Here is a 14,187-nt window from a genome sequence, read left to right as displayed (position 1 = left end):
TAAACTAGAGTTTCACTTCTTGGAGGATTGCGGAACGAATCACCGGCTGCTCAGTGTTTCCTCACGGACTCTTTTCTGAAGTGCACCACGCGTCTCATGTGTTGTGTTGTGGGAAGTTAGAAAACCGTTCTTTTCTTCCGTACAGTCTTTAACAGACCGTATTAGTCTGACAGACAGATAAGCTCCTCTCAGGTATGTCCAGTGGTAACTCGGTGCAGGTGGAGGTGGTCCTGGGCTTCCTGGAGGAGGCGGAGTCGTGGCGGCTTCTCTCTCCTCAGTTCCCCAGTAAGGTCGGGGGTAAACCGGCGTGGCTCAGCCAGACAGGCCTGCCAGCACTAACCGAGCTGGTGTGTGAGATGTGCGGCCTGCCGATGGCCTTCCTGCTGCAGGTTAGTGTCCTGGAGGAGAGAGGGAGACAGCTGGACTCTGAACAATGATCATGTAAAGAGAGAAACCTGGAGCTGCTTCAGAGATGATGAATAAAGGCTGCTGACTCTATTCTAGTTTTTCTTATTTCAATTTTAAAACAGCACAATCAAGAACAAACAATATTTTAATCTAACTATGTACCCAGATAGAAAAACACAGATTGCACACAAACGCATCTTTACATTTCAAGAGTAAAAGTGCCAGAAATGTTTATTAAAGGTCCCGTATCGTGCTCATTTTCAGGTTCATACTTGTATTTTGTGTTTCTACTAGAACATGTTTACATGCTGTAATGTTCAAAAAAAGCTTTATTTTCCTCGTACTGTCGGCCTGAATATACCTGTATTTACACTCTGTCTGAAACGCTCCGTTTTAGTGCATTTCAACGGAATTGCAACAGAATTGCGTTGCCTGGCAACAGTTTGGGTCCATGTTTACTTCCTGTCAGCTGACGTTATTCACATACACTGCAACCAGGAATAAACTAGGACACATTTAGAATGTTTACGTTTAAAGCTGTGTAATGGTCTAAATATTGTATATTTGTGACATCAACGGCTTGTTTCAAACACACAATTTCTGAATACGGGTTGTGTGTATTTCTCTGTATATTGAACGCTTCAATACTTTCACAGTATTTATAAAGCACTTAAACCTGCTTTATAATATAAAAGACATGAAAATCTTACTTTTTACAATATGGGACCTTTAACATTTCTCAGGGACTTTAGTACATATTTAGGTAACACTTCATTTTACAGGTCTGAAAATTTCATGGTAATGAGGTGATAATTAGCAAGTAACCTATTTGAAATTTCTTTGGAATTACTGCCAAATTACCCCAATATTTATTTCAAAATTTATAAAAAATTACTTTGTTATAAACATTATTTAATAATTATATTCTGCTATTTCCCAATAGCTGGTAATTTATTTAATACATATCCAGGAAAAGAATACAAAGTGAATTGATATGCTTTATTTCCATATCTGCTGGTAAATAGATAATAATGAGCAAATAACTTATTTGAAATTTCCTTAAAAAACTCCCTGAATCATGACATTAGCTACCGGGTTGTGTAGACAATAAGTCACACAATAGTGAGATTTGTGTCTGATCAGAAGTGTCTTATTAGTTTTTCGTTTCCCACCTCCAATGAGGAGCAGCGCACAGCCGCTCCTCAAGCATAAGGGCCCTATTTTAGCATGTAATTATTAAATAATGTTTATAATAAAGTAAGTTTCAATAGATTTTGAGGTAAATATAGGGGTAATTTGGCAGTAATTCCAAAGAAATTTCCCCGAATTACCATGAAATTTGCAGACCTGTAAAATGAAGTGTTATCCAAATTTATATTCATGTAAAAGCAGATAAATTATAATATGATATAAGACACATTTAGGCACATTTCCTCTTAAAATAATAGGTGACCTCAAACTGACAATTCTACTCACTTTTATGTCAGCCAAGTAGTTGACTTCTTTATACCCATCTCATCCCTATTCATCATAAAACGATATCCCATGCAGGTGTACGCACCCATTTCTGGTCAGGACAGAAGTTTCCACAGAACGCTCTTTCTGTTCTGCTGCAAATCTCAGGAGTGCTACACGAGCAACGACAGTCGCTGTATGAAAGGTACCAGTAACCATTATTGTTTATTTGTCATATTTGTTGTCACATGAAAGCAGGACTGACTGACTCTTTAGTCTTTAGCTCTGCTTTCTTATATTCTCCTCCCTTCCCCAGGTGCTCTCCTCTCCACATGTTTAAACACTTCTCATCTGTTTGTCTGGGGCTTCTTTTTTGTTTTTTAAAGACTTAATATAAGTTTTCTTACAGATCTCCTCCTCTCCTTTCAGTTTTCAGAAGCCAGCTACCCAGGAGGAATGAGTTTTACCCCTACGATCCTCCAGCAGGTTGGTGTTTTTTTTGCCAGGATGTCAGTAAAAGTATAATTCTTTGTCACCTCCAACTATCAAGTGCTACATAAATAAAGTAGAGTTGAGTTGAGAGGTGTCATTTATCAAAACTTATATGTTTAGAGAGCCGAGCATTGATGCAATTTACTAACTGTGAAACCTTTCTTAACGGTGACTTGGCTTCAGTATTCATATTTCTTTTTCCTCAGAGGACGAACCCCCCAGCGATCCTGAACCGGACCAGAGTGTGTTGTCCGTCTCTGGAGTTAAACTGTGCTGGGTGTGCGGTTGCCCCGGCAACAAAGCCTGCTCCCGCTGTCACGCCGTAACCTACTGTGGAAAACACCACCAGACCCTCCACTGGAAACACACACACAAGAGGGAGTGTGGCAGCCAAGGTGTGTGTGTGTGTGTGTGTGTGTGTGTGTGTGTGTGTGTGTGTGTGTGTGTGTGTGTGTGTGTGTGTGTGTGTGTGTGTGTGTGTGTGTGTGTGTGTGTGTGTGTGTGTGTGTGTGTGTTGTGCATTGGATTAAAAATGGGCAGAACACTGAATAGTTAATCTACTTATTCCAGCTTGATTTTAGAGGAAGACTTAATGTCTCCGCTGTGTCTTTGTCTGTCTGTATAGAAGCGTCCATCGTCTCAGTCTCTACCTTCCTCTTCCCTGAGTCTGAGCTGGTCACTGAACCTGAGGAGGAGGAGGAGAAGAAGGAAGCTGAAGCAGAAGAAGAAGAAGAAGGGAGTGTAGATTGTCCCTCTTTAGCAGACAGTAAGCTTTCAGTTATTTCTAATAACAATGCTGGTCACATGAAGTAATTCACTGATGATATTTTTCCTTTAACTGCTGACTTTCTTTCGTTCAGCCCTGGCAGAGACAGACCTGGAGGACATGGCTATGCACGAGACTGAAGACAACAAAGTGTTCCAGCGGTTTAAAAAGAGGATCGCACCAGAACCACACCAGGTTAAACATATAAAAACTTGAACACAATTAAGTCGAGTCACTCCTCACACTGACGATGTGAAGTTAGAAAGATCTTTCTGTGTGTACGTCTCACAGTGTTTTGTTATGTTCAGGTGCTGCGTTACAGTCGAGGAGGCTCCCCGTTGTGGGTCTCTTCTCAGCACATCCCTTCCGATCAGGATATCCCACCATGCACCTGCGGCGCCAAGAGAACTTTTGAGTTTCAGGTAGTCCTTTTTTCTTTTTCCCCTAGTTTTCATCTTCTCACTCACCACAGTCTTGAATACCAACATGCTATTATTGTGTGCCACGTATACAAAGGTGTGTGTGCATGTTGGTGATTGGAAAACAAGCCAAGTTAAGGTGTATTTTATAATTTGGAGTGACTAAGTGGACCAAGATTTGTTTTTTACTTGTGGAAATGTTCAGAAATGTCCAACATTTGGTGTTGAAATTGTCCATAGGACTGGTTGATTTGGTCAAAGTTCACGTTAATGCAGATACTGACCACTGTACGTCTTGTATCGGAGACTGTGAGGTTTCCTTCTACAAGTCATTGTGGGCAAGAAGAAAAACATCTAAATTAGAGGAAAACTTTTCTGATTATTACTCATTACTCTGGTGTTTTAATAACTTAAAATAATATCATAGTGCTAATGTGCCAACATGCAATACAGTGTGTTTATAATATACGTGTAATAATCCTGTGTGTGTCTTTAGGTGATGCCACAGCTGTTAAACAGTCTGTGTGTGGACTCGACAGGAGCCAGCATCGACTGGGGGACACTGGCCATCTACGCATGCTCTGCCAGCTGTAACCATGGCGACCAGTACTGCCCAGAGTTCATTTGGAAACAGGACTTCAGCTCAGATCAGCACACACAGATGACACCTACATAACATCTGTCTGCTGCTGGACAGAGGTCAGGACATACTGAAGCTCAGACTCAAGTGACTGGAGTAATCACACTCGTAGTGACTCCCCGTCTCGTGTACTGGACACGTGCTTCTGCTCATGTAACTGATTATATACAGATAAAAAATCAGTGTGTAATTGAGCTGACAGAGAGAGGGATTTGATCGCTCTAAGAGGACAATGAAGATGTTTTTGGAGGGCAGACATTCACCATCTGGATTAATTGTTCTATTAAAAGTTCAGACAGTCAAACAGGAGTTCTGGTTTCTTTTCTATTATACTTTTACATTCTGGCTGTAAGAACAATGCATCAGTGGCATTTCTGAAGTGGTTAGTGGGTTACGCATATTTTCAGTGCTACATACTGTTTATACAGTAGGTCTATTGGAACGAATAGTCATCAAAAACAAATAATATAACCATAAGCCTTATCATCACACAATAAACCTCTTAACAAACATTTCTGAACAAGCGTTCATCTGATTTTCTGCATTTTTCTGAGGGTCCGAGGAAAATAATGTACAATTAAAATACCAGAAAAATACTACCTTGATTATTGCCATGTCATCTTAAGCCCATCGGTCACATTAGTGACAGTTATAAGGCTTTAAAAATGTTACTGAATGATGTATCAATACATTTATAACAAATATTGAAATAATTAAGTGTCTAAATGAAATATGTGCAGAGTCACATGTTTAGTGTAAATTGTCACATGACCAGAGCTGTTAACTTTAATGCTCCCAAACAAAAGGTTGTTTAAGTATAAAGATAGGACAAAGGTTTTTGGTACACATCCTCTTTAAGGTGTCTAGCATTGATATATGCATTTGCAATTACTCAACTAGTTCAGTGTGGTCATAGAGTGAGTAAACATGTTGATGGCAACATCAGTGACCAGCAGGATAACAGCGCCATCTAGGTAAACAGATACTTTTACACATACATAGTTCTTGAATGATTAATTTAAGTGATTTTGAATGTGGCATGGGTGTTGGTGCCAGACGGGCTGGATTGAGTATTTCAGAACCTGCTCATCAACTGGGATTTTCACCTAAGGTTTACAGAGAATCGTCCGGGAAAATATCCAGCAGGCGGTAGTTCTCCAATTGTATAATTCTTATTTATCGTTTTTTTTTTTTTACAGAAATATTCCATCCCTAGCCAGAGCAAGAGTTGAGTATTTTCTGTTCAAGTTATCTGTGCATAACTGATGTTCACTGGCAGGAACTACTCCCACTGAACCTGAAAACAGTTTGTTGATATGGATATATTTTTGTTTCTGATCAAATCATGTAAAGCCTGCGTTTAGTCCAGGCAATAATTTTGCAATATCTTAAAAAAAATCTTTACTAGTCTTATGTGCAACATGTTAAACATTCTTCTGACAATATATACAGAAGTGCACTTCTCACACCGTGTTCACTGCACAATACAAAGGCTGTTTTCCAAATAAAAATGGCACCAAAATGTTACTGTAGTAAAACAAGCAGCTTGTATATGTACACATTTATTAATGCACAGTGCAGCACATTAACAGTTTCAGAAGAAGCAGAATTGCATTGAGATGTGTTGAAAAGCTTCCTGGTCTCAGCTCAGAATCACAGAGGGAATTATTATTAATACTAAATGTAATTTAGTATTAAACCCTAATCTCATCTGCTATTCTGCAGCTCATACAGACATGAAGTGGAAGACACACACAGACGGTGAAACTGAGAACCAGCTCACCAAGAAGTGCCCAAAATTTGAACTACTTTTCTGCCAAGTGTCGGGGCTGAGCAAACAGACAACCAAGACAGATTCACATGTTCTTACTCGCAAATATAATTAATTCTTCACAACAAAACTTTTAAATATAATTTTGAATGGCCAAAAAAAACATAAACATGGCAACACAATGCATAGTTTATCTGCTATCATCTTTTAGTGCTCGTGAATGTAAGATGCAAGATGTGAATTTAAGATAATTAAAAGAAGAGGCCGTCTGCTTTAAGATCAACAGCGTCTTTTCTTCATGTAGCCCAAAACCAAGTGACACAAATCTCAAAGAACTAACCAACAACTTTAGCAGCAGGACCTGAATCTATTTTGTTCAGTCATTCAAAATGTAAGAGCATCCACCTTACAGCTCAACAGACTGAACTATACTATTGATGTCAAAATGTTTGAATTTAGAAAGGAATCCACTTCCAGCACTGAGCTGAACCAAGATCCGACTGATCTGAATGTAAAAGATACAAAAATTAAACTCTCAAAAAGCAACCGATCTGGTTTGGATAGACGGTCCCTCAGCTAAAGTCTTAGCGAATACTGTTAACAGGAATGTGGGGCTGACGGACCCGAACATGTTCTTGATCAAATTTGGGGACTGAGCGGACAATTTATAAAAATGCAACGTACAAAACTATTTAAAATGGCTTAAAATAAAAGCAAAGAACAGTCCTAGTCAGACTGCTTCTCTTCTAATCAGCACTTTTTACATTTCTTTACAGTCTTATATACAATCAGGGATGTGAGCAGAACAACAGAAAAAGCAGAAAATAACTGCTGAGAACCGGTTTAAAATAAATGGAGAGGTCCGTGTGTAAAATACGCCATCGCTTGTGATCAAGACACGACAACAACAACTAAAAAATGTAAAATCCTGTTTTTCAAAAAAATCTGAAACACTGGAGGGACAAACCCTCCCCTAAAAAGACGGCTCACATCCCTGTACAACAGCCCTTACAGCAGTCCACTTGTAGAGGTCAACATATAGATGACACATCTTGTGAATTTAAAAAAATCAGAGTACAAAGATTCGAGGCTTGGGGAGATGAAGGTAAAAGAAGGAGCTGCAAGTTCTACGTCGTCTTGCGGAAGCCTTTCAGAATAGGATAGATGTTTTCAAACGCTTCGTAGATCTCCGCTCTCACCTTGGCACCTTAAAAACAACACAGATACATCATTAACTACACTGAGTTACACTGGCAAAGCCCACAACACTGACAGAAGCAATCATTAGACCCATTAACATGTTCTGGATTATCTTTTCCATTTCTAATTTAAAAGTTCTTTTGTAGGTTTTTAAGGAATCTGATTAATTCCTCATGTGAAGAGCTTGACCAAGAAACGGTTTGTTTTCACTAATGAACACAAAAAAACAAAAACAGGATGAGGTCATTTAGAAATAGTATGTCAAGTTTATTTTTTACAACTATTTAAGGAATTCATGTAAAAATATATTATTCTTTTAAAACTCTAAAAATATTGATATCAGTATCCATCTCAAAAATCCTGCATCAATACAGCTCTATATGTGTCATCTAAAGGGGGACTCCTGACATTGGGCCTCATGCAGAAACATTCGCTTATATTTCTCTTATATTTTCTCTTAATTTAAGAGAAAAATGAGAGAAGTCAACTCCGGATGGAGGCGTGTGGTTAGGTAAAGCCCCCTAAACACTATATAAGGGCAGGTGTCATGTCGTGTGCAAATGATCAATAGATCGATAGATAGACATAATAATGAGTGAAGTGAAGCCATCAGCAGAGAGGAGCAGGTCTTACCTGTGAGTACAACTTTCCCAGAAACAAAGATGAGCAAGACGATTCTGGGTTTGATCATTCTGTAAATCAGTCCTGGAAACAGCTCCGGTTCATAGCTGAAACAAAAAAGTAACAAGTATTAGCTCAATCATTTAAATAAATTAATTTCAAGTTGAGAATAACTTCTATCAGCTCTCTACTCTCTAATGTCTGAAACCGAATCTATATGCTACGTGTTACATAAATTTCAAACAATTCCACATATATGCTTTCAGAGGTTTGTATGGGAGCATGTCAACGAGAATAAAGCCCATCTAGCCTTTCCTTCTGTGGTCACAAGCATGACTTTCTCACAACGCAGCCATCACATGCCGGTACTTTCAAAAAAGCAGAAATGAGAGACCGTGGCTTTTAGCTGCACAAGACAATAAAACAAACAGAACTTACCTGCTAAACTGCTGATGTGTGAGGACTAATCCTTCCAGGCGAATGGGGAACTTCACATCGCAGCTTCCCACCATGTTCTGAATCTTGAAGTCCAGGAACTTAGCAGGAAAACCGAGCTTCTGCACCACGCGAGCATATTTTCTGGCAGCTAACCTCGACTGCTCCTCACTAGAGAGAAGTCAGTCGATGCGATGCGAATTATAGGAAAAGAAGAAGAAAATTTAGTATTAAATAGCAGAGAGGAGACAAGACAAGAAGGTAGAGAAGATTTTATTGAAAGACATCACTACGGTGTAAATCTGGCTTTTTATTATGAACTTCAGCACATGAAGGTCAGTAAATGACCCGTATTCTGACCTCTTGGCTCCGGTGCAGACCATCTTCCCAGAGCTGAAGATGAGAGCAGTCGTTCTGGGTTCTCGTATTCTCATAATGACTGCAGCAAAACGCTACAAGAAATGGAGAGAGCAGGAATATCATTACAGCCAGCCATGAATGTGTGGGGTGTTTAGCATGAATACTGTACATCAAGTTTAGTTTATGGCAACATCTTGACCATTCAGTTTTGGTATTTCTTGAGTATAAGAGGACATTTTGGCGTAATGACGGTACAAGAGGAAAGATCAGGGAATCATCAAAGTCATTCCTTGTAACCTGGTGGATTTCCCATAAATCTATGGGTCATGATTTATAGACCACTGGACACACTTTGATCCAAAATTACAAATGGTAGCTGAGAGAATCACACATGTAAACAAACCAACATGCAAGTTGACCCAGATGTAAATCCCTACGCAGATTTTCTGGCTATTCCAGGCAGCCATTTTCTATGTTTTCTGTGGTTGCCCTGATATTTGTTGATCTGCATGTTTCCATATTTCCCTACATCTCTACAACGGAGGTGGAAAATGCAAAGCTAGCGTGAACCATAGAGCCACCACAGCACCATTTATGGGAAATACAGCAGGTTGAAATTAATGGGAATCTTTTTTAAGCCCCACCACTAAAAAAAAATATTTTTTTTTTTTTTTTTTTTTTTTAAATCACATTGTTGAGCAACATAGAGCAGATCACAGTAATGTGTGTCAGTCTCACCTTTGGGTTGTACTCTGCATTCCTGGCTCTCAGTGCGATAGTTTTCAAGTCCAATTTACAGCCCAGATTTACAGTAGATACTATGTTTCTAGAAGTAGGGAAAATAACAAAAACACAGAGGAAAGAGTAAGTAACAGACAAAGGAAAACAGTCAGTAGCTCAGAAACAAGTTAAACTGTGAGGAAATAATGGCAATGTAGATCATTGTGGTAGTAAAAAAAACCATTCATAACTAAGCAGAAGAGACACAGGACACTGAGGTAGTCTCTGAAAAGAAAGCTATATTTGTTTGGGGTCTAAATAAATTTCTATTCTCCTTGGGCACAATTTTGTCCTTGCTTGTTTCTCAATAGCGATGTTCAAGCTAAACTTGAACAGTTACCACTGACTAAGGTAACATAAAATAAAAGGGAAATGTGTGGCATAAAGTGATACTTTGACCATCTTTCCATTGGATGTGAAACATACTGTAGCTGTGGTACTATTCCAGAGCTCTCCGAGGCCGGTGTGGCCGGTGTGATGGGGGTCATGGGGGTCAGCGGGGTGTTGTAGAGCGGGGTGTTCCCTGGCAGCGCTGTGGTGGTCGACCCTGCAACCGTCTGGGAATGGTAAAGCTGAGGGGTCTGCCCCGATGTTCCAGGAAGGCCTGGAGAACAAGGAATATGAAGATGATATACTTCAACAATTTTTTTTATTTTCTCAGAATAAATAGGGAGGACACCAATTCTAGGGATCTGAGATTATGACCTCATAAGGTGGGGAAAGGATGGAGAGGAGTATGACAGTAGTGTGTGGTGTACCTGCGTTTGCCTGCTGAGCCTGTTGCTGCTGTTGTTGCCGCTGCTGTTCCTCCAGTATAGACAAACTATTGGTGTTCTGGACGGGCTGGGGAGTCAGGCCTGAGCCATATGGCATCATGGGACTGAAGATTGGCATGACTGGGGTCATGGCACCCTGCACGAGGACACACCAACAAATATTATAATAAATTGGGATTGAGCAGAAAAAAAAAACATTAGGAGCAAATGAAACTGACAAATGATAATGCAAAAAAGAAAAAAACACCATTGTCAAAGTTTTTCAGTTTGCTCATTCCCGTATATGACATTATATAACACAGCTACTGAGTCTCCAGTGAAAAAGTTACTCCCTAAACTAATTTTAATTGGCTATGTGAGCATCACACTTCCTCTTTCATACTGGCAGTAAGGATGCACTGATCCGACTTTTTCAGTCCCAATACCGATACCTGGGCTTTGGGTATCGGCCGCTACCGAGTATCGACCTGATACCAGTGTTTAATTAATAAGCTGTATGCCTCACTGTGTGGAAGTGACTGGGATCATTCTGTTATGTGTAAGGCAACATCAGGCTTGACCTAAACATTGCTTTCCTAACTGTGTAAAACAAAATGTAACAAATAAATACATGGATACAGTATAAATGTACTGAATTGATATTTATTAAAATAATGGTATCCAATACAAGATCAGCCTATTGTCACCAACACCCGATCCGGCTATTTGAGTCAGTATCGGACAGATATCGGTATCGGATCGGTGCGTCTCTAACTGGCAGTAAGTATTGTCATTAAATATAACTAAGCCACAATGCTGAAGCTGCAGGATGGGAGCTCACGTGTAGCAGGATCAAGGTGGTACCTTGAAGCCCCAGCGAGATGTGGATGTAAATCAGACTATGTTGAGAATAAACTGGAAGCTGGGTTCATTTTAAAATGTATAGACCATAAAATGCTTGAAACCAGTGTTACCTGAGGAGAGGCCAGCCCCTGGAACGGTGGTATACTGTTGTTCTGGTCCATCTCTTCAGATCCTCACGTTAGTTCACTGCCACCCAAGAGCAGGAAGTAACTTCACACAGCCGGTGCCTCAAAGCTGTGCGTCCAGAGTCTACGATACAGTAGAAAATCACCAACAACCACAGTGGAATCTGCAGAAACACCTTCTTCTTGTTTCTGGGCAGCTATGTCGTGCCTGAAAAATGTGGACAGAACCAAGGTTTAGTCAGACAAATACTTTATTTCTGGTAATTATTTAGCACTGAGGTCTTTTGGAGTGCAGGGGGCACTCCTGAAGACCTTTTATGACACTGTGGTGGCATCAGCCGGTTTTTATGGAGTGGTCTGCTGGGGCAGCAGCATCTCAGCTGCGGACAGGAAGAGACTCGACCGAGTGATCAGGAAGGCCAGCTCTGTCCTGGGATGCCCCCTCGACACAGTGGAGGTGGTGGGAGAGAGGAGGATGATGATGGCTAAGTTGTCATCCATGATGGAGAATGACTCCGACCCCATGCAGGACACCATCTCAGCACTTGAGAGCTCCTTCAGCGACAGGCTGCTCCACCCAAAGTGGGTGAAGGAGCACTATTGCAGGTCCTTCTTTACTGCAGCTGTCAGGCTCCACAACCAGCACTGCTGCCAGTAGACCACAACCAGTACTGCTCCCAGTAGACCACAACCAGTACTGCTCCCAGTAGACCACTTACACACCAAAAAACTGACAATAACCTGATATTTTCAGGTGGAATTTCATTCATTCATTCATTCTCACTGTGCAATATCATTTTCCACTTGTGCAATTTTGTTAATAGTCTGTTTATTGTCAATACTGTATATACTGCTCCTATTTTTATACTTCCTTCTATTTAAATGGTTCATATTTTGTTACACTTTGTTTAGCTTTAGCTTTACTGTGTTAGCTGATGCATCTTGTTTTTTGCACTATCCCCTTTGCTGCTGTACACTGCACATTTCCCCACTGTGGGTCTAATAAGGGAATATCTGATCTTATCAGAGTTGAGTGAAAAGAACTTGCAAAATGACTTGAAGATGAATTAGTGCATCTGTGGCGCCAACACATCCACTGCTTTCTCATCACCACATTTAGCTTTAACGTCCATTAAACGTTCATTTAGCTCGTTCATTAATGTAGGACCCAATGCATTATGTGCCCTTTAAATGATTGCATATTACGGGTGACATACTGGTGCCCAAGTGTGTCTTGACAGCCTGCAGAATCAAACACATCAACACACTGGCAGGCTGGAGTTAGCCGCAGAGCTAGCGTTAGCAGCACTAGCTAACATGAAGTCGCGTTGTAGCTACAGGGAAAGTGGTGCATTTATGTGCTAGAAAAAGAGCTGCAAATAACTTTGACAGTTGCAAGAGCACCACAGTACATTTACCGTCAACTTACAGCTCATGAACCAGATGAATTCAGCTTCAGAGTCGTCTCATCTTGTGCTTCGTTCGGCGCTCATGAGCGTCCGCGGCTACTTCCGGTTGAGGAACCTTTAACTTCCGGGAGAAGTTTTATTTTTTTTATTTCAAAATGACAGTTTACAAAGTAACAGCAGAACACATTAAAACATTTACATACAGAAGAAGCATACACAATAACAAAATAAATAAATAATGATAAAGGAAGACCACGCGAGAGTATGACAATAATTTCACTTAAAAACATTAAAGATATGCATACATTCATTGTTTTCATTGCTTTTTAGTTTTGGAAGTAATTCCTCTGCCCTTTTCTATCCAAACGAACTCACTGGAGGGAGGAGAGAGGAGACGGAGGAGCCCAGTTGTTGAGGCAGCATGGCCCATGCCTGGCCAGTTGAGGATTTTTTTTTTCTGTTTTTTTTATATAGATATACTTTTCCTTTCTGTTATGTTTTTTTTATAAACATATATTTGCCCTTTTTTAAATACATATATTTTTCCTTTTGTTTTCTTTTTATAATTTTTTTTTTTTTTTTACATATACACACATATTTTTCCTTTTTTTTTCTTTTTTTATAAACATATATTTTTCCTGTTTTTTAAATACATATATTTTTCCTTTTTTAATTTCCTTTTTTGATATATATATATATATACATATATTTTTCCTTTTTTCCCCTTTTTTTATAAACATATTTTTCCTGTTTTTTGTTTTCTTTTTTTCTTTACATATATTTTTCCTTTTTTTTAATACATATATTCTTCCTTTTTTTCTTTTTTTTCTTTCTTTTTTTTCTTCTTTTTTATATACATATAGTTTTCCTTTTTTCTTCCTTTTTTATATACATATATATTTCCTTTTTTTAAATACATATATTTGTCCTTTTTTAAAAATAGGTATATTTTTCCTTTTTTTCTTTTTTTCTTTCTTTTTTTATATATATATATATATACATATATTTTTCCTTTTTTCTTTTTTTATATACATATATTTTTCCATTTTCTTTTCTTTTTTTATATACATATATTTTTCCTTTTTTTCCTTTTTTATATACATATATTTTTCCTTTTTTTTCACTTCCTTTTCCAAAATAAAATAAAATGAAATATGGATAAAACAAAATGGAGAGAAAAATAAATTAAAGAAAGAAAACAATAAATAAAGAAAAACAGATAAATAAATAAACAAATAAATATATAAATAAATCTCCTTCAGTGACAGACTGCTTCACCCGCGGTGTGTGCAAGAGAGATACCACAGGTCCTCCTTCTGCTGGAACACTTTACATCAACATATAATAAAGGATTATCTGACGTAACAAGGACAACCGGTGAAAAATATCACTTCATTACCAATAAACAAAGGAATATATGATAAATATTGAGTTAATTGTTGGAGTTATGGAGAAGGTGTAGGACCATATACTTCTTCCAACTTCTTTTGAGACATGATTATTTGTTAATTGATTTTTTACTGTTCATTTTATTAGTTATTCTTGTTTTATTTTTTACTGAGGCATTTGTTACATGTTCCAAATAAATAATCAATTACATTTTTTTAATTAAAAAAAAAACCAAAATACCTGGAGGGACCTTTAACTTCCGGCAGAAGGAACCTTTAACTTCCGGCTGAAGGAACCT

At 38.7% G+C, this 14,187-nt stretch overlaps 2 protein-coding genes across 2 annotated transcripts; one reads left to right on the top strand and one right to left on the bottom strand.

The window, feature by feature from the left end:
• Window positions 1–55: 55 nt before the first annotated feature.
• pdcd2 (programmed cell death 2) lies at window positions 56–4,484 on the top strand. Its single transcript, XM_074612821.1, has 8 exons — window positions 56–389; window positions 1,960–2,068; window positions 2,293–2,349; window positions 2,562–2,750; window positions 2,981–3,121; window positions 3,216–3,316; window positions 3,430–3,543; window positions 4,037–4,484. Exons 1-8 carry the CDS (start codon window positions 195–197, stop codon window positions 4,214–4,216), a joined length of 1,086 nt encoding a protein of 361 aa, XP_074468922.1. The 5' UTR covers window positions 56–194; the 3' UTR covers window positions 4,217–4,484.
• Window positions 4,485–5,707: 1,223 nt separating this feature from the next.
• On the bottom strand, window positions 5,708–12,627 carry tbp (TATA box binding protein). Its single transcript, XM_074612836.1, has 9 exons — window positions 12,521–12,627; window positions 11,077–11,299; window positions 10,106–10,259; window positions 9,774–9,951; window positions 9,306–9,393; window positions 8,568–8,659; window positions 8,211–8,378; window positions 7,785–7,879; window positions 5,708–7,158 (listed from the first exon to the last, which is right to left on the bottom strand). The coding sequence occupies exons 2-9, from the start codon at window positions 11,125–11,127 to the stop codon at window positions 7,079–7,081; spliced, it is 906 nt and encodes a 301-aa protein (XP_074468937.1). The 5' UTR covers window positions 11,128–11,299; window positions 12,521–12,627; the 3' UTR covers window positions 5,708–7,078.
• Window positions 12,628–14,187: the final 1,560 nt, after the last annotated feature.

The sequence above is a fragment of the Sebastes fasciatus genome, chromosome 2, assembly GCF_043250625.1.
Source record: "Sebastes fasciatus isolate fSebFas1 chromosome 2, fSebFas1.pri, whole genome shotgun sequence".
Classification (NCBI taxonomy): Eukaryota; Metazoa; Chordata; class Actinopteri; order Perciformes; family Sebastidae; genus Sebastes; species Sebastes fasciatus.
The sequence above is the reverse complement of the archived record's forward strand: the minus strand, read 5'-3'. Positions and strand labels throughout refer to the sequence as shown.